This window comes from Pongo pygmaeus, chromosome 10 (genome assembly GCF_028885625.2).
Source record: "Pongo pygmaeus isolate AG05252 chromosome 10, NHGRI_mPonPyg2-v2.0_pri, whole genome shotgun sequence".
NCBI classification, from domain to species: domain Eukaryota; kingdom Metazoa; phylum Chordata; class Mammalia; order Primates; family Hominidae; genus Pongo; species Pongo pygmaeus.
This window is the reverse complement of record NC_072383.2, coordinates 100,641,129-100,662,678: the sequence shown is the minus strand read 5'-3', so window position 1 is coordinate 100,662,678 and position 21,550 is coordinate 100,641,129. Positions and strand designations below refer to the sequence as shown.

General features: G+C 38.3%; 1 protein-coding gene across 9 annotated transcripts in view; it reads right to left on the bottom strand.

Moving 5' to 3' along the window:
- PARPBP (PARP1 binding protein) overlaps nt 1–21,550 on the bottom strand; it is an 84,178-nt gene that overhangs the window by 46,156 nt on the left and 16,472 nt on the right. For 6 of the 9 annotated variants that reach the window (XR_008493094.2, XR_008493093.2, XM_054445676.2 and 3 more), the window contains exons 3-4: nt 11,810–12,043; nt 6,294–6,401 (exon numbers count right to left, since the gene is read on the bottom strand). Coding sequence is in view for 7 of the 9 variants with exons in the window: in XM_054445676.2 (XP_054301651.1) it covers nt 6,294–6,401; nt 11,810–12,043 (342 nt within the window). In the remaining 2 variants the exon portion in view is untranslated. Of the gene's footprint in view, nt 1–6,293; nt 6,402–8,459; nt 8,691–11,809; nt 12,044–21,550 lie in introns of all 9 variants that reach the window. The other 3 variants (XM_054445682.2, XM_063646641.1, XM_054445674.2) reach the window with 3 other exon arrangements.

Here is a 21,550-nt window from a genome sequence, read left to right as displayed (position 1 = left end):
CTCACTGTGCTTCTGCTGTTCAAAAATAACAAGAACTTAACAAATATGTATATACCTGATCCTAATTGGGTACAAAACCAGGGCTTAAGCTGTCACATCTACAACTTGCTCTTTAAGGTTAGCAAATTTTGTCCTTCTGATCTGTGATGTTGGGCAAACTTCAGGGAAAAACATCTTGGAGTCCTCACAGTTAGAGTGTTTCTTTTAACTCATGGCTGCAATTGGAAATCTATCCCTCTTATTATGGTCAGATAACATGGCTGTTATGGTTTCCTTGCTCTTGTATTTACAAGTGAGTTTTAAAGAGGTTCCCTGGAAAAGCAGTCCACATAAGTATAGTTATGATGTCCAAGAGCAAGGGCCTAAATTGAAAAAATCCACAAGATTGAAGCCTTTACCAAGACACCAAAAATAAGGATACTGTTCTGTTTATTTGTTTAATAAACTGATTCTATCCATACCACAAAGTATTTGCAATGTTTGTTTAGAAGCTGGACAATTTTATTTAAGCTTTCTGACAATTCCAAGTTTCTTTTCCTATCTCTTCTTACTGAGAGGCAGATATTCAACCTCAGTTTGAAGAAAGTCAGTTTTTCTAAACTGAGAAGATTAACAATTTATACAGGGTCTTTTTTTAACTTTTGTTTGCCAATGCATAAATGCTTATATATACTGACAAAAAAAAAGTTGGACAAAAACTAAGATACTTAGTAGATTTTTTTTTAACTGATGATTTTCTTTTTCTGGCCTTTATTCTATTATTCCCTTCATTACTTCAGAATTTTAAAAGCAATGGTTTAGTACCTTAGGAAAAATAAAATGAAGTAAAATAAAATAAGGAAACAAAAAAATACTGTTTCTCAAATTCAACCCATTCACCTACTTGAAGACTCTGGTGTCATATTAGTAAACACATTTGATGGTCAAAATATTTCTTTGCAAGACTGCAGCCCAAAAATTCACATTAGGATTTTAATTAGAGCTACATTGACTTCCAGCCGGGTGCGGTGGCTCACGCCTGTAATCCCAGCACTTTGGGAGGCTGAGGTGGGTGGATCACGTGGTCAGGAGTTCAAGACCAGCCTGGCCAACATGGTGAAACCCTGTCTCTACTAAAAATACAAAATTAGCCAGGCGTGGTGGCACGTCCCTGTAATCCCAGCTACTCAGGAGGCTAAGGCAGGAGAATTGCTTGAACCCAGGAGGCGGAGGTTGCAGTGAGCTGAGATCGCGCCACTGCACTCCAGCCTGGGTGACAGAGTGAAACTCCGTCTCCAAGGGGAAAAAAGAAATACATTGACTTCCAAAAAGACCTTGTAAAAAGAAAAATTAGAAACTGCAAGTAACAGAAGCATGGCTAGGAAGATGGCTGCCAATTTAATACTCCTCAGAAAATCAAATCCATTAGTTGAACTAGTAGATAAAATTCTATTAGAAAATACAATCCAAGAAAGCAAAAGTTAGAAATTAGAGAATTAACACAATGAAACTATCAGTGTTGTTTAAATCAGGAAACTACATGCTTATAATCTTTAGTCACAGATACCCCTTTAAACTTTATAAGCCAAAGTTCTAAAAGCTTAATTCTTTTCACATATACAAATTGGTTCATTCCTCTTTAAAAATACAAATATAACAATTATAATTTCCTCCCTATAGCACATACAGGATAGATAAAAGAGATCTTTAAGTAATCTACCCTTTTGATACACAAATACACTGCTCAAGCGCCACCAAGAAAAGATCAGGCAATTTGGCAATCACTTTGCCAAGATTTGGAGCATCAAGGGAAAAGAAAGGAAATTTAAGTGAAAAATTAATTTCAAGCAAGAGAAAATAGTTGCAAATCTCTAAAAGGAACCAGGTCTGGGCAGAAAACATTCAAGGTGGGCTTGGGATATTTTCTTGTACCAGAAAAGAGGAAAATGCTTGAAAAGTCTACTAGAGCATGTAAAAAAGACACAAAAACCTGCTTGAAGCAGCTTCCTCTATTTTAGCATCAAAGATTAATGAGTGTAACTCATTTTAAAACACTGAATAAATATAAATTCATGAATCCATATAATAGACATACAAAAAGGAGAACAATAAAAGAATAAATATCTAATTTGCTTATATTATATATAACTATTACACTAACCCCTAAATTGGTAGAGAATTAAGGAGTTACCCTGAGATTTTTAGAGAAGGATACTTCATCTCATTTGATAAGATAAAGCTTTACTGAGAAATGGCAAGTAATTAATGTAAAGACATAACAGAATTAGAAGCTCACTATTCTTTTTTTTTTTTTTTTTTTTTTGAGATGGAGTCTCGCACTCCCTCCCAGGCTGGAGTACAGTGGCATCATCTCAGCTCACTACAAGCTCCGCCTCCCAGGTTCTCGCCATTCTCCTGCCTCAGCCTCCCGAGTAACTGGGACTACAGGCGCCCGCCACTACACCCAGCTACTTTTTTGTATTTTTAGCAGAGACGAGGTTTCACCGTGTTAGCCAGGATGGTCTCGATCTCCTGACCTGTGATCCACCCGCCTCAGCCTCCCAAAGTGCTGGGATTACAGGTGAGAGCCACCACGCCTGGCCAGAAGCTCACTATTCTATAGATACTACAGAAATAACTGATTCAAGTCAGGATCATCAATGCTTAAAACCATTAGATAAAAGGTTATTGAGAAACAGGATTATTTATACAGTGCCAAAGTGTCACCTCACAGATCTTTGCTGACAGCAAAGGAAAAACTACATCTTTGTACTGGAGAGACCTGGCAATTTAGGATAACCTGAGTTTGTTTCCCAATAAGATATAAAATGAAATACTCTGCATCAGTTAAGAAGTATTTCTTAGGAAATATTAAACCAAAATCTAAGCAAGATTTCAGATATCACTTCCAATTTATTGGAAATACAGCAAATAGAGAAAGAAGTTAAATAATACCACAGGGAATTAATCAGAAAAATTAAAAAAAAAAAAGATTAGGGGAATTCTTCTAGAGTAAAAGAGTCTAAGGAGATATAAAACCATTTTGGGGACAAATGGAGAAGTTTAAATATGGAAGTTAGTAAATGATATTTGAAAATACTTATTTTTCTTATTATATTGCAGTTATGCCATTATTTTTAGGAAATGTACTTTAGGGAATTTTAGGGATCCACATGTCAGCAACTTACTTTCAAATAGGACAGAAAAAACATCAGATGCACATATAAAACACTTTATTAAATCTAGGAAGGAGACATACAAGTATTTGAGGGCACTGATAAAATATATATTTTAAGTGCAATCTATTTAACATGGGACATATAGAAGAATCTACCTCAGCAATGTTTGTCAAAAATGAAGGTGATTCACCAAATGTGTTAACTTACTGGAGCAGGTGATTTTGGAAGTAAATGCATTCTAGACCATTTATATATCGTATTTCTAAAATATGTTGGCTGGGCACAGTGGCTCATGTCTGTAATCCCAGCACTTTGGGAGACCAAGGCAGGCAGATCACCTGAGGTCAGGAGTTCGAAGCCAGCCTGACCATCATGGTAAAACCTGGTCTCTACTAAAAATACAAAAATCAGCCAGGCGTGGTGGCGCACGCTTGTAATCCCAGCTACTTGGGAGGCTGAGGTGGGAGGATCACTTGAACCTGGGAGGCAGTGGTTGCAGTGAGCAGAGATCATGCCACACTGCACTTCAGCCTGGGCAACACAGTGAGCCTCTGCCTCAAAAAAATAATAAGCAAAATAAATAAAACAAAAATAATTAAAATATGTTGAATATAATTTTACTTTTTTCAACACTCTTAAATTCTCATTATGTCAATGCTGATTTTATTAATCACAGAAACTTTGCCAAGAGTTAAGCCCTGTAAAATATTTAAGGTTAATTCTGGGCCGGGCGCAGTGGCTCATGCCTGTAATCTCAGCACTTTGGGAGGCTGAGGTGGGCGGATCACGAGGTCAGGAGATCAAGACCAACCTGGCTAACAGAGTGAAACCCCATCTCTACTAAAAATACAAAAAAAAAAAAAAAAAAAAAAAATTAGCTGGGCGTGGTGGTGGTTGCCTGTAGTCTCAGCTACTCAGAAGGCTGAGGCAGGAGAATGGCGTGAACTCGGGAGGCAGAGCTTCTAGTGAGCCGAGATCACGCCACTGCACTCCAGCCTGGGCGACAGAAGGAGACTCCGTCTCAAAAAAAAAAAAAAGGAAGGTAAATTCTAAGCCAAATATGAGTGATCATGGTGTTACCAGGGGGTCCTTGTTCTTAGAGCTCCCAAGATGGTGGCGGGCCACTTCCAAGATGGCAGTAAGCCTCTTGTTCTCTGACCTGGGGTTCTTGGCCTCACAGATTCCAAAGAATGGAATCTTGGGCCACGCAGTGAGTGTTATAGCTCTATTAGAAGCCGTGGGTCACGGAAGAGAACTGTGGAACCCAGCGACTAGTGTTCAGCTCGATTAGGATGAACCTGGGCATTTAGCCATGCAGGAACAATGGCAAGCCTTTAGCCCACTTGGGAGCGGCAAAGGGCGCCTCGCTAGATCAGGAGCACAGCAGACACCCTGCCTGAAGTTAGCAGTGCAAACAGCAGTGGTGGACTGGAGTGAAAGCTCAGCTCAAGCCATAACAAACAGGGACCAGAAGAGTGTACAGTTGCAAGATTTAATAGAGTGAAAACAGAGCTCCCATAAAATGGGAGGGGACCTAAAGGGGGTTGCCACTCCTGCTCGAATGCCTGGGTTTAGCATTTTAGTGAGCTGTCTTTACTACCTGATTGGTGGAGTGTGAGCTAAGTTGCAAGCCACTTGTTTAAAGGTGGATGCAGTCATCTTCCCAGCTAGGCTTAGGAATTCTTAGTCGGCCTAGGAAATCCAGCTAGTCCTGTCTCTCAATGGCCTGAGGCGCAGTCTCAAGAGATCCTGAGAACATGTGCCCAAGGTGGTTGGGTTATAGCTTGGTTATATATGTTTTTTTGTTTTGTTTTTGTTTTTTTTGAGATGGAGTCTTCCTCTGTCACCCAGGCTGGAGTGCAGTGGTGCGATCTCAGCTCACTGTAACCTCCACCTCCCTGGTTCAAGCAATTCCCCTGCCTCAGCCTCCCAAGTAGCTGGGGTAATATATGTTTTAGAGAGACATAAGACATCAATCAGTACATGTGAGGTAAACATTGGTTCAGCCTGGAAAGGTGGGACACCTTGAAATGGGGCTTACAGGTCATAGGTAGATTCAAAGATTTTCTGATTGGCAAGCAATTGGTTGAAAGAATTATTATCTAAAGACCTGTAATCAGCAGAAAGGAGTCTCTGGTTTAAGATATGGGATTGTGAAGACCAAGGTTCTTATTATGTAGATGAAGTCTCACAGGTGGCCACCCTTAGAAACAATAGATGGCAAATGCTTCCTATTAAAAGGTGCTAGACTCTCAGTTATCTCTTCAGGACTGGGAGGGCCTGGAAGGGGAAAGATTTAGTTAATTAATAGAGATCCTTTACAAACGCAAATTTTCCTCCACAAAAGACAGCTTTGTAGGACCATTTCAAAATATGGCAAAGAAACATATTTTGGGGTAAAATATTTTTATTTCCTTCTCTATCTGTCATGTGATGTTATGTCAGAGTCAGGCTGGAAAGTAAACCACATTATAGAGGGTTAAATAAAACCCATCTGATGAGATGTTACAGTTTAGAAGGTATGACTCCCCAGGCCCCTTAAATAGGAATTTGGGCAAGAGAGAAAAAAGGTCATAGTTTAGTCCCCGTTTTCGTAAGTACTACTACTATGGTTAGTGGGGTTACCATATATGTTTAGGTACCCAGCATAGTATTCAGCTGAACGTAAATTATATTAAACCAAACTTGTATGTGGCACTACTTTTCGGTGGTTTATACGACAAACCCTATTATCTAAACTCCTGATATATGAGTTGTACTACTGCAAGGGGTACAGACCAGATTTTCCAGTTGAGCATATTCTCCCAAGGATCAACCATCTAAAAGAGTAAATGTGAAGTTTACCAGAGAGTCAAAGAACTCTGACAAACTGGACCTTCAATTACTTTCCTGATACTTTGAATGATAACTATTTTTGTTCAATGCCTGTTACCTTGGCCCTAAACCATAAAGACTCTTTTATCACATTCTCACCAGCCGCCAGTGTATTATTCTTTGCGAATACAGTTTTAAACAAACTAAAGATTTGTAAAAAAAATTTTTACAAAGCATTAGTAACTTTAAGGTACCACCACCAAATTCAGTGACTTGAAAGGGATTATAGTCTGCTTTAATTTACTCACAGTTTATCAGTACCTTTTCATTATCATGGTTGTATTTACTTGTTGGTGATGTTGGTATAGAAAGATCATTTTCATCACCTACTGCATACTGTTTGCCAGACAGAAAATCCAATAGTTGACTCTGTAGAAAACATAGAGTATTACTAATAAAATGCTATGCTGACTATAAAAAAAACTTCACACAAAGCTCTACTCAGTGTCATTAATGTTTCAGTTGAGAGTATTACCTGACAGTTGTTAGCAATCATTAAGAATACATATAATTAAACTTCATAATGTAACTGCCCATGGGTTCTTCCTGTCTGCTACACAAATAAAGACCACATAACTGCAGTAAAGAGTTTAGGGTCAGGTACCGTGGCTCACACCTGTAATCCTCACTTTGTGTGGCCAAAGCAGGTGGATTGCTGGAGCCTGGGAGTTCAAGACCAGCCTGGGCAACACAATGAAACTCTGTCTCTGCGAAAGATGCAAAAAATTAGCTGGGCATGGTGGCATGTGCCTGTAGTCCCAGCTGCTCAAGAGGCTCAGGTGGGATGATCACTTGAGCCCAGGAAGGCTGCAGTGAGCTGCGACTACACCACTGCACTCCAACCTGGGCGCCAGAGTGATACCCTGTCTCAAAAAAGAGTTTAATAGGCACAAGGCTGGCCATGCCACACGGGAGACAGTATTCAAACCAATCTCATCCAAAACTCATAGGTTAGGGGGTTTTCAAAGGCAGTTTGGAAGAAGGGGTGAGGGGTGGCTTGGCTTGCTGCTGATTGGTGGGGACAGAGATGAAATCATAGGGGATCAAAGCTGTTGTCCTGCATGCTGAATTGCTTCTGGGTAGGTCCAGGTGGAGCCATGGGTGTCAGACATGCAAAGAACCTGAAAAGATATCTCAAAAGGCCAACCTACAATAATGGTGCTATCTGCTTTTGTTTCAGCTAAGGAAAGTATGTCTTATAACAAATATATTTATATCAAATTATTATGTATTTAATTATAGCCTCTTATGCATCTGTTTCTGTTTAACTCCTTTTTTTCCTTTTTTTTTTTAATGTTCTCCTACTTGGAAAATTACTAAGTACTTCATGATTTCTTTACCTAATTTTTTCTTTGTGCTTTAAATATTTATTGTGCTTAATTTTCAAGAGACTAATTTTGGTCTGAATTGATCTACCATGTTGGGAACTCTTTTTTTTTTTTTTTTAACTGTCATGAAAATGATTTATTTTTAATAAATATCAGATGAAATTACTCTGAAGTATTTATCTCAATGTTATGCAATTACAAAGGAAAGTCTGCTTTTTTATACTTTCATGTTGTATTTGAAAAAGTAATAACTGTCTCTTATTTTTATCTGATAATTTTATAACCAGATAATAACTGTCACAGAAAAACAGTGAACAACTTGAATTGTCAGCTTATACAGGAGGAACTAGCTCATAAAACTTACAAATGTTTAAACATACTACACAGTAAATAAATTTTTACCACATATGTAGAACATCAAGAGATGAAATTTATAGTAACCCAGTAACTGCAACTACCAGCCTGCATCTAATCCCTTTTGTGAGTAATTTCATCATTACATCTCTGCTAGAAACCTTAAAAGAAATGTGGGTGCTCCCAGGGAGAACTGGAACCTTGATCTGGAATACTTTCCACCCATCCTACAGTTTGAGAGTAAATCTTTACACCTGTCTCTTAAATCAGAAGATCCTAGATGGACTTAGACTGTATTACGTCCTGTGTTTTTCAATCCAGTCTGAGATTTCGAACAGGGGCTGCCCTTTTTTATTCCACTCTAGCAACAAGCTTTCATCTGCATCCCTGAGAAGACCCAGCCCACCTGCCCAACATCTGGGAAGAGGAGCGAGGAGGCAGCAGAGCAAGAGATACAGTTGGAAATAAAAGCATTCTTTGGTTTTTAGGAAGAAAAAAGAAAACTTTTTGATAAAGCAGGAGATGCAAATATTTACAAAAATAAAATCTAGCTCTGTATTTAGTAACCACGTGTCCACAAAAAAGGCATTTCTCTGAGATGCCTGGACTTCGGAGGTTTGCTGCTGGTTTTATACTAAACGGAAGCTCCTTGGGTCCCTGGTTCCTTCTTCTCAGCTTGGACAGTAAGTTGGTGCCAGGTGGCTTCTTCAATGTTCTGAAGCAGGTGGCTTTCCCATTGTCTCACTTGCCGCATGACAGCCGCCAGTTTCTTCAGGTCTCGTCTCTTCTTCTGGACTGTGATGGGAATTCCACGCAATCTCAAGTTTAGAGACCAGCTCCATGCACAAAGGGACTCTCCCTTCTGCTGCTCCAGAGTCAATGAGGCTGACACTGGTGGATCTTCCCCAGGAGCCAAGAGATCTGGCCTAGACAGCAGCAAGCTTCCTCTTTCTGAAGGTGGCTGTATAGTTGACCCCTGCCAGGTAGATCAGAAGGTCCTAAAAAGTATGCAGGCATCGGGGACCCACCCGCAGGACTCCATTCATTCACTGATGCTGATGCATCTCCCAGCAGCCGCAGGCTCCAACTAAGGACCATTTCTGCAGAGGTGCTACGTTTTATGAGCTTTCTCAAGGGTGGCCTTCTCATCACAAAGAAGTTAAAGCCAAAAACCTACACCTTCGGCTGCATTCTTCCGTGGGTAGTTGCAGCACCCTCTGCCATCCCCCCATCCCAGAGAGCCCAGCATCATGAAGCACCCGCAGCACCCCCACCCAGACCCAGGCCCACGCAGGTGCGCTGCCTTCTTCTTTTTTGCCAGATCCATAGTTTTATGTTGAGGTGCTATTCTTGAATTTTTCCAAGTACCTAACATTTATACGTATTTCAGTTGCTGTCATTCCCCCCTAGTAGCTCTGTTCTGTTAGGCATGTGTGTTGTCAGCTAACTCATCCTTCTCTGGCTGCTGGAAACCCTTAAATGGTGAGTTGTTTTCTTCATTAGCTTTTTGGGACTCAGATCTGACTGCTGAGGTAGCTTAACTGATGACAGTTCTACAAGTAATAGAAGTTGAAATTGTATCTATATTTACAGAGCAGCAGTGGACAAACAAACAGGCTACCAGTCATCTGCTGAGGCTAAGGAAGAGTCTTATGTTCTCCCAAGCCTCACCAACAAGAAGTGAGCCCATCTATTCAGCTGCTTCTTGGCTTGAGGGTCAGGGAATATGAGCGTACCCACAGAGGTCATTTGCTGACCTTCCCCCAAAGACGTCCACAGATCTCTGAGGCTAAGCTCTTCTCAGGATTAACCATTTCTGCTCCTCACCCCAGGTCTCTGATCCTGTCTTCCAGATACTTGCTCAGCCCATGAGAAAGCAAGCCCTGTATCAAATCTCTCTACTTAAGACTCCAGTTACAATCTAAGGCCTTGTATGCTCCGAGATGCCCATGGGCCCTGAATCCATTTTCCTTAGGAGAGGAATCATAAGCAGGGAGTGAAGAGGGAAGGGGCACTGTTTAAGTGACCACATTCCCAAAACTGCCCTGACTTAGCTTTATCTTAATTCCTCATAATCCCTACCTTATTTCAGCTACAACAAATATGAAACAAAGAAACTTTATCAGGATTATGAAAATTCAGGATCATGACATTCAAAACTGTTTGGAATATTCTAAAATGTATCTTGAAAGAGACTTTTAGCAAAAATTGGGATTATACTTAGTGCATTTTTGAGAAATCAATCTAGGGATATATTTTCCTGTCTACTTTTTCCCCGCACTGGAAATTTCCCAGAACAAACAATAATATCAGAGATTAAGTTGTTATCTTCCAGGGTTAAAATGCAGAACATTTTCTACTTCATGTAGAAAATGTTACCATCTTAGCAGCTTCAATTTTACTCCTGGTGACATGATGACACTTGGAGAGAGTCTCCCACAGAGACAACCTCAAACTTGTACCCTGATATATATCATACTATAACTTAACCCACTCAAAGGAAGAAACTTATTAGAGGACTTAGACAAGGGCAAGGAATAGAAGGAAAACAATGCACCCAAAGACCTCAGGTAGATTATACTGTCACTGGTTTTTAAGATCTTTGTTGTTTCTACAATCCAATACTGCCATATGATTAAGCCTCTCTAAATCAACTACGCCAAAAATAGACAAAAATCATCTCTGTAAGCAAGCAAATAAAATATAGCTAAGGAAGAATTTAAAAAGCTATCTTTACAAGTATCCTTACCATAGTGTAGTTGTACATGTGTGTGGATATGTTTTGAGGAAGCTGTAACAAGGCAAAGGTTTTTGTGATAGTTCAATGAAGCAAAGACAGCAAGCTGCCTGCCAATATCCATTCTCCCTTTCTTCCCTAGTAATAGAGCTTTTGTTTTTATTCTGGCAAGATATTACCCAGAATAAGATCTATATTCTCCATCCTCCCTTGAAGCTTGTTGCAGCCATGAGACTAACCTTTTGGCAATAAGATGAAAGAAAAAGCTACGCACCCTTAAGAGAAAAGCAAAGTGCTGTTCTTCCTTACTACTTCTTGGTACAAGAAATACCAATATAATGAATAAAATGGCTGGAGCTCCAACAGTCATCTTGGACCATAAAATGCTCTTGAGGGTAGGAACCAAGGACTAAAATGGGTGAGCAGAATGACAGAAAAAGTCCAGGTCTCTGATAACCATGGAGCTATCATATCAGTCCTGGTTGCATATCTTTAGACATCTTACATAAAAGAGTGATACTTCTATTTTTCTCTAAATAACTATTGTAGTGGAGGTTTCTATTATAATCGGCTAAAACACTGTTCTCAAGTATTATATTGAAATATTTATAAAATAATTGAATATCTTACAAAATATAGTAAACATTTTCTTCTAATTCCAGCTTCAGTTATTTATTGCCACTATTTAACTACTACTTTATTGGCACTCAGTAAATGTTCAAATAACTAAAAATATTTCCAACACTTTAAAAATAACTAGATACACCCAAATATATTCTAAAACAATTTATAAATTCTAATGTAGACAAAACCAAACTGCAAGGGATACTACTCCAATTTTTAAATTTATACTCCATTAAAAAAAATGCTTGTGCAAAAAAAAGAATAGTCTATTATCTCATGTATATTGCATACTATTTTCATAAAATAAATGATACCTATATGTAGTAAAATAACATTATTAATCCATAGAAAAAGTCATACCAATCATTTATCCAACATATGCCAAATGAACAGATGCACATTAAATCAAGAAAGTGAAATACAAAAGCAGTCTTTGACATGATTCAAAAAGAAATCAGGCATTTGGGACTAATTTCTTTGTTACAAATTTTTGGTCTAATAAGAAGCTATTCGTATAGCAACTAGATAACAATAACACAAGTCCAAGAAAATTTACCACCAAAATATTTCTTTCAAGCAATAAGTAGCTTTCAGGTAGCTAAATTTTCCCATTTTTAACATGATTCACAAAGCAAAAACATTACCAAGTTACTATAACTGGTGATACTATAATTCAAAATAAATAGAGCTAAATTTTAATTTGATTAAAATAGAATTGTTTTAAAAATACTTACGGGAGATATTGTGTTATAATTTTCACAATTAGAAGTCAAAGCCCTACATTTTTGATAAACATCAATCAGATCTAACGTATTACTATTCTTCAAGAAATCATCATAAATCTTCCTAATGTCCTCATAATCGTCAGTCACGTCCATGTTTTCAACTGGTAAGTTCAATTTCTCATGGAGCAAGTATTTCCACGTCAATAAAACATCACTGAGAGAGACTGCAAATTCTCCACTGTGCTGAAAAAGATAATGCCAAAAAAAAATAATAATAAAGTTGGGTACCAGAATATTCAATAACTTATAACTGAGACAAGAAATACAAATTAAATTTTGGTAAAGTCTACATTCAATTTTTGTGGGTTTGAAGAGAACACCCAAGTTGAACTATGAGACAATTTTGGAAACCAGATATAAAAGAAGAAGGTTTTCACGATTTTATAAAATATGAACAACTAAGGCAAGTTTGCACATGACAAAACTGGTAAATACATAGCCGCTGTTACATTTCTTGAAATTCGTCAAATTTCTTCCACCTAAAATGGATGGATTGGGTGAGCAGTAAACTATACTTAAGTACTATTGATGGGGGAAAAATTTGATTCTTTTTAGTTCCTTTTCGTTCTTTCGGCTAATCTATTTTTAATCTCGTATTTAAAATTCTCAATGCCATAGTGAATTCCCATGTAACATAACATTCCAAGGGTTTAGTCTTAAAATATGGTCATAAAGATTAATTTTTTAAAATTTTGTTTCATTACTATTACTAGGAAAGCAAAACATCAGTGCTAAAACCTTGAGCCATTGCTTCTCGGCCTTTTGGCTAAGATCAAGTGTAAAACCTTGAGCCAGAGATTAATTTTGATTCTTCTCAGCTCATGGACACATGAAACTGTAACAAACAAGGGCTAAAAAGACACAGGTTTCTTTCTATAAGTTGTCAGATGTTAGTAAACAGGCAAAATTATTCTTTTTCTTTCTCTTTTTTGACAGAATTTCTATTTTTCCCACGAGAAATAAAACAGATTATAACCTGGCTACAGTGACATATAGTTGCTTAGAGACCCACTAATGTTACCAGCATGTTTGCATGCTAATATTTTATCTAACTATAAAGCTTTCTTTAAAGTCTTCTTTAACATCTGCATAATAAATTCTCTCAGTGAACAAGTTGAAGGTTTTTTTTATTGATTCCCTTCTGCTCCCTCATTAATATTCTAGAAATTAATAATGATGCCTTCCAAAAGCTGCCAGCCCTAATTCAGTAAAAATTAAATTCTAACTACTCCTTTCTAATACACCATGAGTACTAAATATTTTTAAGTATCCATATATGATTTATGAAATGTAATACATTGCTGTCTTCCATAGTTAAGTTCCTTTAATATTTTAGTAGTTTCCACTAACACCAAGATCTGTCAACTCATTGCATCTGAAGATGGGTGGGTATTCAAGTACAACTATAGTTCACTAGAACTAAACTACAATATAAACTTTACACAACAAAAACAGAAAGAAATCAAGTACTCCTAAATATTATTTTCTATATATTTGACCCTTTTAAATCTACATTTTTATACTTCCTATAATAATTAGCCACTGTTAGTACTTACTATCCACATTTAAGACTAAGTGTCCAAACTGCCTTAAAATAAGCAGCTCTTTACTCATCTATATAAACACAACTAAAAAAATTATCCTCATTGTCCTTAGTGCAGGGGCCTGTTGTGTCACGAAAATGGAAATTAATTCTATTTCATGAAACTAGTTCAATGAATAACCAAAAAAAAAAATCAGTAACTCTCAAACATTGGATCTATTCTCCAAATGTAAGACATATTTGTAATTTTCCAGCGTTGTACCAAAAACTGTACACTTACTCCGCAACCCCACAAAGGTTACACATCAGAAAATTTCCAAATGGTACTTAAATTAAATAAATCCAGTTATTTAGTTTTAAAACTAAACTGTTTTATCTCAAAAATTCCTAACATTATTTTTAGTCTGACATCCTTCATGTTTAAAATAAATTAAGATTTTGTGTAATGTAAATGCACAACTTATTCTTACCCTTTTGACTATAACTAGTTAAACTATGCAAGCTCTTAATCTTGTGAGAAAAAGTTTTGACTAGATTAACAGTGTTTATACTGGGATTGTAAAAACATTTTAAATCCAAATAAAAATGCACTCCAGATATCAGTTTTCATGATCAGGTGCCCACCATGACAGCATATTCTATTATTCAAACAAGTAACAACTGATTGAGAGAGTCTGTGGTCAAATCAGAAAATATTTTGCTAGGAAAACATGCCAGCTGGCTAATATATGAAGTTCAAAATGTTCACCACTTTAATTCTCTGATGGACATAAGAAGGATTGTATTGCACAAGAATAAATGAGAAAATCAGGAGTTATATATTTTCCAGAGCATTTGTACTTTGTACATTATATCATATTTTTCTAATAACTCAAAATTTTAAATAAACTTTACATTTTTAATTGACTAGACATGTTGTTGTCATTAAAGAAAAGATAGGTCTACTTAAGAGCACTAATGGGCTATGTGACCCTGGGTAAGATACTGAAACCCCTGAGTCAGTTTCCTTGGTTATAAAATGAGATTACACAGATTAAATAACACCTGACAAATGATAGGTAATCAAAAATGTCAATTTCCTTTCTCTTCTATTTAAAGTAAAATCATTGTTTTGAGGGGAAAGAGTGGTGATAAAATGTAATACAATTTTAAAAACCTGTTTCTTCTTGTTAGATCACAGTTACATCATTTTCAAACCTGACAGTCAATCACAGGTACTGTAATTGCTTTCCATAAAGGTATAAAATTAATACCTTCACCTGTTTTATGCAATGGAATATTGTAAGTTTCTCAATAAGACAATTTAAGGCAAAAAAAAAATAGCCTCTATTAACACGATTATCAGTCAGATGCAAACTAAGAAGCTAATTCCAAAGAAAGAAAGCCAAAATATTAGTTGCCTCCTAATGAAGTCATATACATTCCCCATATAATGAAGTCAAAAGTCCTCAATGAATCTATAAAGGTTACATTTTTAGGAGGAGGTTCCAAGATGGTCGAATAGGAACAGCTACAGTCTACAGCTCCCAGTATGAGCGACACAGAAGATGAGTGATTTCTGCATTTCCAACTGGGTACTGGGTTCATCTCATTGGGACTTGTCAGACAGTGGGTGCAGCACACGGAGCATGAGCTGAAGAAGGGTGGGGCATCGCCTCACCTGGGAAGCGCAAGGGGTCGGGGAATTCCCGTTCCTAGCCAAGGGAAGCCGTGACAGACGGTACCTGGAAAATCAGGACACTCCTACCCTAATACTGCGCTTTTCCAACGGTCTTAGCAAATGGCACACCAGCAGATTATATCCCGCACCTGGCTAAGAGGGTCCCACGCCCACAGAGCCTCGCTCACTGCTAGCACATTAGTCTGAGATCGAACTGCAAGGCAGCTGGGGGTGGGGGGCGTCCGCCATTGCTGAGGCTTCAGTAGGTAAACAAAGTGGCCTGGAAGCTCAAACTGGGTGGAACCCACCACAGCTCAATGAGGCCCGCCTGCCTCTGTACACTCCACCTCTGAGGGTGGGGCATAGCTGAACAAAAGGCAGCAGAAACTTCTGCATACTTAAATATCCCTGTCTGACAGCTTTGAAGAGAGTAGTGGAAGACCAGCATGGAGTTTGAGATCTGAGAATGGACAGATTGCCTCCTCAAGTGGGTCCCTGAACACTGAGTAGCCTAACTGGGAGGCACCTCCCAGTAGGGACCGACTGACACCTCATACAGCCGGGTGTCCCTCTGAGATGAAACTTCCAGAGGAAGGATCAGGCAGCAACATTTGCTGTTCTGCAGCCTCCACTGGTGATACCCAGGCAAACAGGGTCTGGAGTGGACCTCCAGCAAACTCCAACAGACCTGCAGCTGAGGGTCCTGACTGTTAGAAGGAAAACTAACAAACAGAAAGGACATCCACACCAAACCCCATCTGTACGTCACCATCATCAAAGACCAAAGATAGATAAAACAACAAAGATGGGGAGAAACCAGAGCAGAAAAGCCAAATATTCTAAAAAGCAGAGCGCATCTTCTCCTCCAAAGGAATGCAGCTCCTCACCAGCAACGGAACAAAGCCGGACAGAGAATGACTTTGACGAGTTGAGAGAAGGCTTCAGACGATTCGTAATAACAAACTTCTCTGAGCTAAAGGAGGATGTTTAAACCCGTTGCAAAGAAGGTAAAAACTTGAAAAAAGATTAGACAAATAGCTAACTATAATAAACAGAGTAGAGAAGACCTTAATGATCTGATGGAGCTGAAAACCATGGCATGAGAACTGTGAGATGCATGCACAAGCTTCAGTGGCCGATTCGTCAAGTGGAAGAAAGGGTATCAGTGACTGAAGATCAAATTAATGAAATGAAGTGAGAAGACAAGTTTAGAGAAAAAAGAGTAAGAAGAAATGAACAAAGCCTCCAAGAAATATGGGACTATATGAAAAGACCAAATTTACATCTGATTGGTGTACCTGAAAGTGACGGGGAGAATGCAACCAAATTGGAAAACACTCTGCAGGATATTATCCAGGAGAACTTCCCCAACCTATCAGGGCAGGCCAACATTCAAATTCAGGAAATACAGAGAACTCCACAAAGATACTCCTCGAGAAGAGCAACTCCAAGACACATAACTGTCACATTCACCAAAGTTGAAATGAAGGAAAAAATGTTAAGGGCAGCCAGAGAGAAAGATCGGGTTACCCACAAAGGGAAGCCCATCAGACTAACAGCAGATCTCTCAGCAGAAACGCTACAAGCCAGAAGAGAGTGGGGGCCAATATTCAACATTCTTAAAGAAAAGAATTTTCAACCCAGAATTTCATATCCAGCCAAACTAAGCTTCATAAGTGAAGGAGAAATAAAATCCTTTACAGACAAGCAAATGCTGAGAGATTTTGTCACCACCAGACCTGCCTTACAAGAGCTCCTGAAGGAAGCACTAAACATGGAAAGGAAAAACTGGTATTAGCCACTGCAAAAACATGCCAAATTGTAAAGACCATCGATGCTAGGAAGAAACTGCATCAACTAACGAGCAAAATGACCAGCTAACATCATAATGACAAGATCAAATTCACACATAACAATATTAAACTCAAATGTAAATGGGCTAAATGCTCCAATTAAAAGACACAGACTGACAAATTGGATAAAGAGTCAAGACCCATCAGTGTGCTGTAATCAGGAGACCCATCTCACATGCAGAGACACATATAGGCTCAAAACAAAGGGATGGAGGAAGATCTACCAAGCAAATGGAAAACAAAAAAAAAGCAGGGGTTGCAATCCTAGTCTCTGATAAAACAGACTTTAAACCAACAAAAATCAAAACAGACAAAGAAGGCCATTACATAATGGTAAAGGGATCAATTCAACAAGAGCTAACTATCCTATATATGCACCCAATACAGGAGCACCCAGATTAATAAAGCAAGTCCTTAGAGACCTATCAAGAGACTTAGACTCCCACACAATAATAATGGCAGACTTTAACACTCCACTGTCAACATTACATAGATCAACAAGACAGAAAGTTAACAAGGATACCCAGGAATTGAACTCAGCTCTGCACCAAGTGGACCTAATAGACATCTACAGAACTCTCCACCCCAAATCAACAGAATATACATTCTTCTCAGCACCACAACACACTTATTCTAAAATTGACCACTAAGTTGGAAGTAAAGCTCTCCTCAGTAAATGCCCACAAGAGAAAGCTGGAAAGATCTAAAATCGACACCCTAACATCACAATTAAAACAACTAGAAAAGCAAGAGCAAACACATTCAAAAGCTAGCAGAAAGCAAGAAATAACTAAAATCAGAGCAGAACTGAAGGAAATAGAGACACAAAAAATGCTTCAAAAAATCAATGAACCCAAGAGCTGTTTTATTGAAAAGATCAACAAAATTGATGGACCACTAGCAAGACTAATAAAGAAGAAAAGAGAGAAGAATCAAATAGATGCAATAAAAAATGATGAAAGGGATATCACCACTGATCCCACAGAAATACAAACTATCATCAGAGAATTCTATAAACACCCCTATGCAAATAAACTAGAAAATCTAGAAGAAATGGATAAATTCCTGGACACATATACCCTCCCAAGACTAAGCCAGGAAGAAGTTGAATCCCTGAATAGACCAATAACCGGCTCTGAAATTGAGGCAATAATTAATAGCCTACCAACCAAAAAAATTCCAGGACCAGATAGATTCACAGCTAAATTCTACCAGAGGTACAAAGAGGAGCCAGTACCATTCTTTCTGAAACTATTCCAATTAATAGAAAAAGAGAGAATCATCCCTAACTCATTTTATGAGGCCAGCATCATCCTGATACCAAAGCCTGGCAGAGACACAACAAAAAAAGAGAATTTTAGACCAATATCCCTGAGGAACATCCATACAAAAATCCTCAATAAAATACTGGCAAACCGAATGCAGCAGCCATCTAAAAGGTTATCCACTAAGATCAAGTGGGCTTCATCCCTGGGATGCAAGGCTGGTTCAACATATGCAAATCAATAAATGTAGTCTATCATATGAACAGAACCAAAGACAAAAACCACATGATTATCTCAATTGATGCAGAAAAGGCCTCTGACAAAATTCAACAGCCCTTCATGCTAAAAACTCTCAATAAACTAGGTACTGATGGGACGTATCTCAAAATAATAAGAGCTAATTATGACAAAGCCACAGTCAATACCATACTGAATGGGCAAAAACTGGAAGCATTCCCTTTGAAAACTGGCACAAGAAGGGATGCCCTCTCTCACTACTCCTATTCAACATAGTGTTGGAAGTTCTGGCCAGGGCAATTAGGCAGGAGAAGGAAATAAAGGGTATTCAATTAGGAAAAGAAGAAGTCAAATTGTCCCTGTTTGCAGATGACATGATTGTATATTTAGAAAACCCCATCGTCTCAGCCCAAAATCTCCTTAAGCTGATAAGCAACTTCAGCAAAGTCTCAGGGTACAAAATCAATGTGCAAAAATCACAAGCATTCCTATACACCAATCACAGACAAACAGAGAGCCAAATCATGAGAGAACTCCCATTCACAATTGCTTCAAAGAGAATAAAATACCTACGAATCCAACTTACAAGGGATGTGAAGGACCTCTTCAAGGAGAACTACAAACCACTGCTCAACGAAATAAAAGAGGACACAGACAAATGGAAGAACATTCCATTCTCATGGCTAGGAAGAATCAATATTGTGAAAATGGCCATACTGCCCAAGGTAATTTATAGATTTAATGCCATCCTCATGAAGCTCCCAATGACTTTCTTCACATAATTGGAAAAAACTACTTTAAAGTTCATATGGAACCAAAAAAGAGCCCGCATTGCCAAGACAATCCTAAGCAAAAACAACAAAGCTGGAGGCATCACGCTTCCTGACTTCAAACTATACTACAAGGCTACAGTAACCGAAACAGCATGGTACTGGTACCAAAACAGAGACATAGACCAATGGAACAAAACAGAGCCCTCAGAAATAATATCACACATCTACAACCATCTGATATTTGACAAACCTGACAAAAACAAGAAATCGGGAAAAGATTCCCTATTTAATAAATGGTGCTGGGAAAACTGCCTAGCCATATGTAGAAAGCTGAAACTGGATCCCTTCCTTACACCTTATACAAAAATTAATTCAAGATGGATTAGAGACTTAAATGTTACACCTAAAACCATAAAAACCCTAGAAGAAAACCTAGGCAATATAATTCAGGACATAGGCATGAGCAAGGACTTCATGACTAAAACACCAGCCAAAATTGACAAATGGGATCTAATTAAACTAAAGAGCTTCTGCACAGCAAAAGAAACTACCATAAGAGTAAACAGGCAACCTACAGAATGGGAGAAAATTTTTGCAATCTACCCATCTGACAAAGGGCTAATATCCAGAATCTACAAAGAACTTAAAAAAAATTTACAAGAACAAATCAAACAACCCCATCAAAAAGTGGGCGAAGGACATGAACAGATACTTCTCAAAAGACATTTATGCAGCCAACAGACACATGAAAAAACGCTCATCATCACTGGTCATCAGAGAAATGCAAATCAAAACCACAGCAAGATACCATCTCACACCAGTCAGAATGGTGATCATTAAAAACTCAGGAAACAGCAGGTGCTGGAGAGGATGTGGAGAAATAGGAACACTTTTACATTGCTTGTGGGACTGTAAACTAGTTCAACCATTGTGGAAGACAGTGTGGCAATTCCTCAAGGATCTAAAACTAGAAATACCATTTGACCCAGCAATCCCATTACTGTGTATATACTCAGAGGATTATAAATCATGCTACTATAAAGATACTTGCACACATATGTTTATTGCAGCACTATTCACAATAGCAAAGACTTGGAACCAACCCAAATGTCCATCAGTGATAGACTGGATTAAGAAAATGCGGCACATATACACCATGGAATACTATGCAGCCATAAAAAAGGATGAGTTCATGTCCTCTATAGGGACATGGATGACGCTGGAAATCATCATTCTGAGCAATCTATTACAAGGACAGAAAACCAAACGCTGCATGTTCTGACTCATAGATGGGAACAGAACAATGAGAACACTAGGACACAGGATGGGGAACATCACAAACTGGGGCCTGTCGTGGGGTGGGGGGAACGAGGAGGTATAGCATTAGGAGATGTACCTAATGTAAATGAAGAGTTAACGAGTGCAGCACACCAATGTGGCACATGTATACATATGTAACAAACCTGCACGTTGTGCACATGTACCCTAGAACTTAAATTAAAAAAAAAAAAAATCTTTAGCAGTATATAACTGCTAGAGAGGCATTATATAATTCAAGCTAAAAAATTTTCCCCCTCAAAAAACATGCTAAAAACCTAAAACTTAAAGGGTATTTTAATATATCTTTTCTTTTCTCCCACTTTAACAGTTAAGAAAAAACAAATATGCCATTAGACAGACTAACAACTCTACTAGGTATTCAAAAGTTTTACTGTAGTCAAATTCAGTTGTAAGAATTATACTTTAAGACTCATGTTCTCAAACTTCAGAGAATTAAAAACTTATGTGGTGGCTCACGCCTGTAATTCTAGCACTTTGGGAGGCCGAGGCAGGTGGATCACGAAGTCAGGAGATCGAGACCATCCTGGCTAACATGGTGAAACCCCGTCCCTACTAAAAATACAAAAAATTAGCCAGGCGTGGTGGTGGGTGCCTGTAGTCCAGCTATTCGGGAGGCTGAGGCAAGAGAATGACATGAACCCGGGAGGCAGAGTTTGCAGTGAGCAGAGATTGCATCACTGCACTCCAGCCTGGGCGACAGTGAGACTCTGTCTCAAAAACAAACAAAAACACAAAACAAAACAAAAACCAAAAGAGAAATCTAAATAGAGCTCAAACACAGGATAAAAAATATAAGTAATAGATATATACAACCAACTCTAGCTACTTTTAATTACTATATGCTACTCACGAATGCACCTGCAGACATATAGGTAGGTTGTTTCATATTGCTTCGAAGTCTCAGCACAGTTGAGGATGCCTAAGCTAACTCTGTATGTGGAAAGTTGAAATAAAACTGAACTGTAACCTACCACACCACTACACATGTGCACACACGTACAAGAACTGTGAAAAGCTC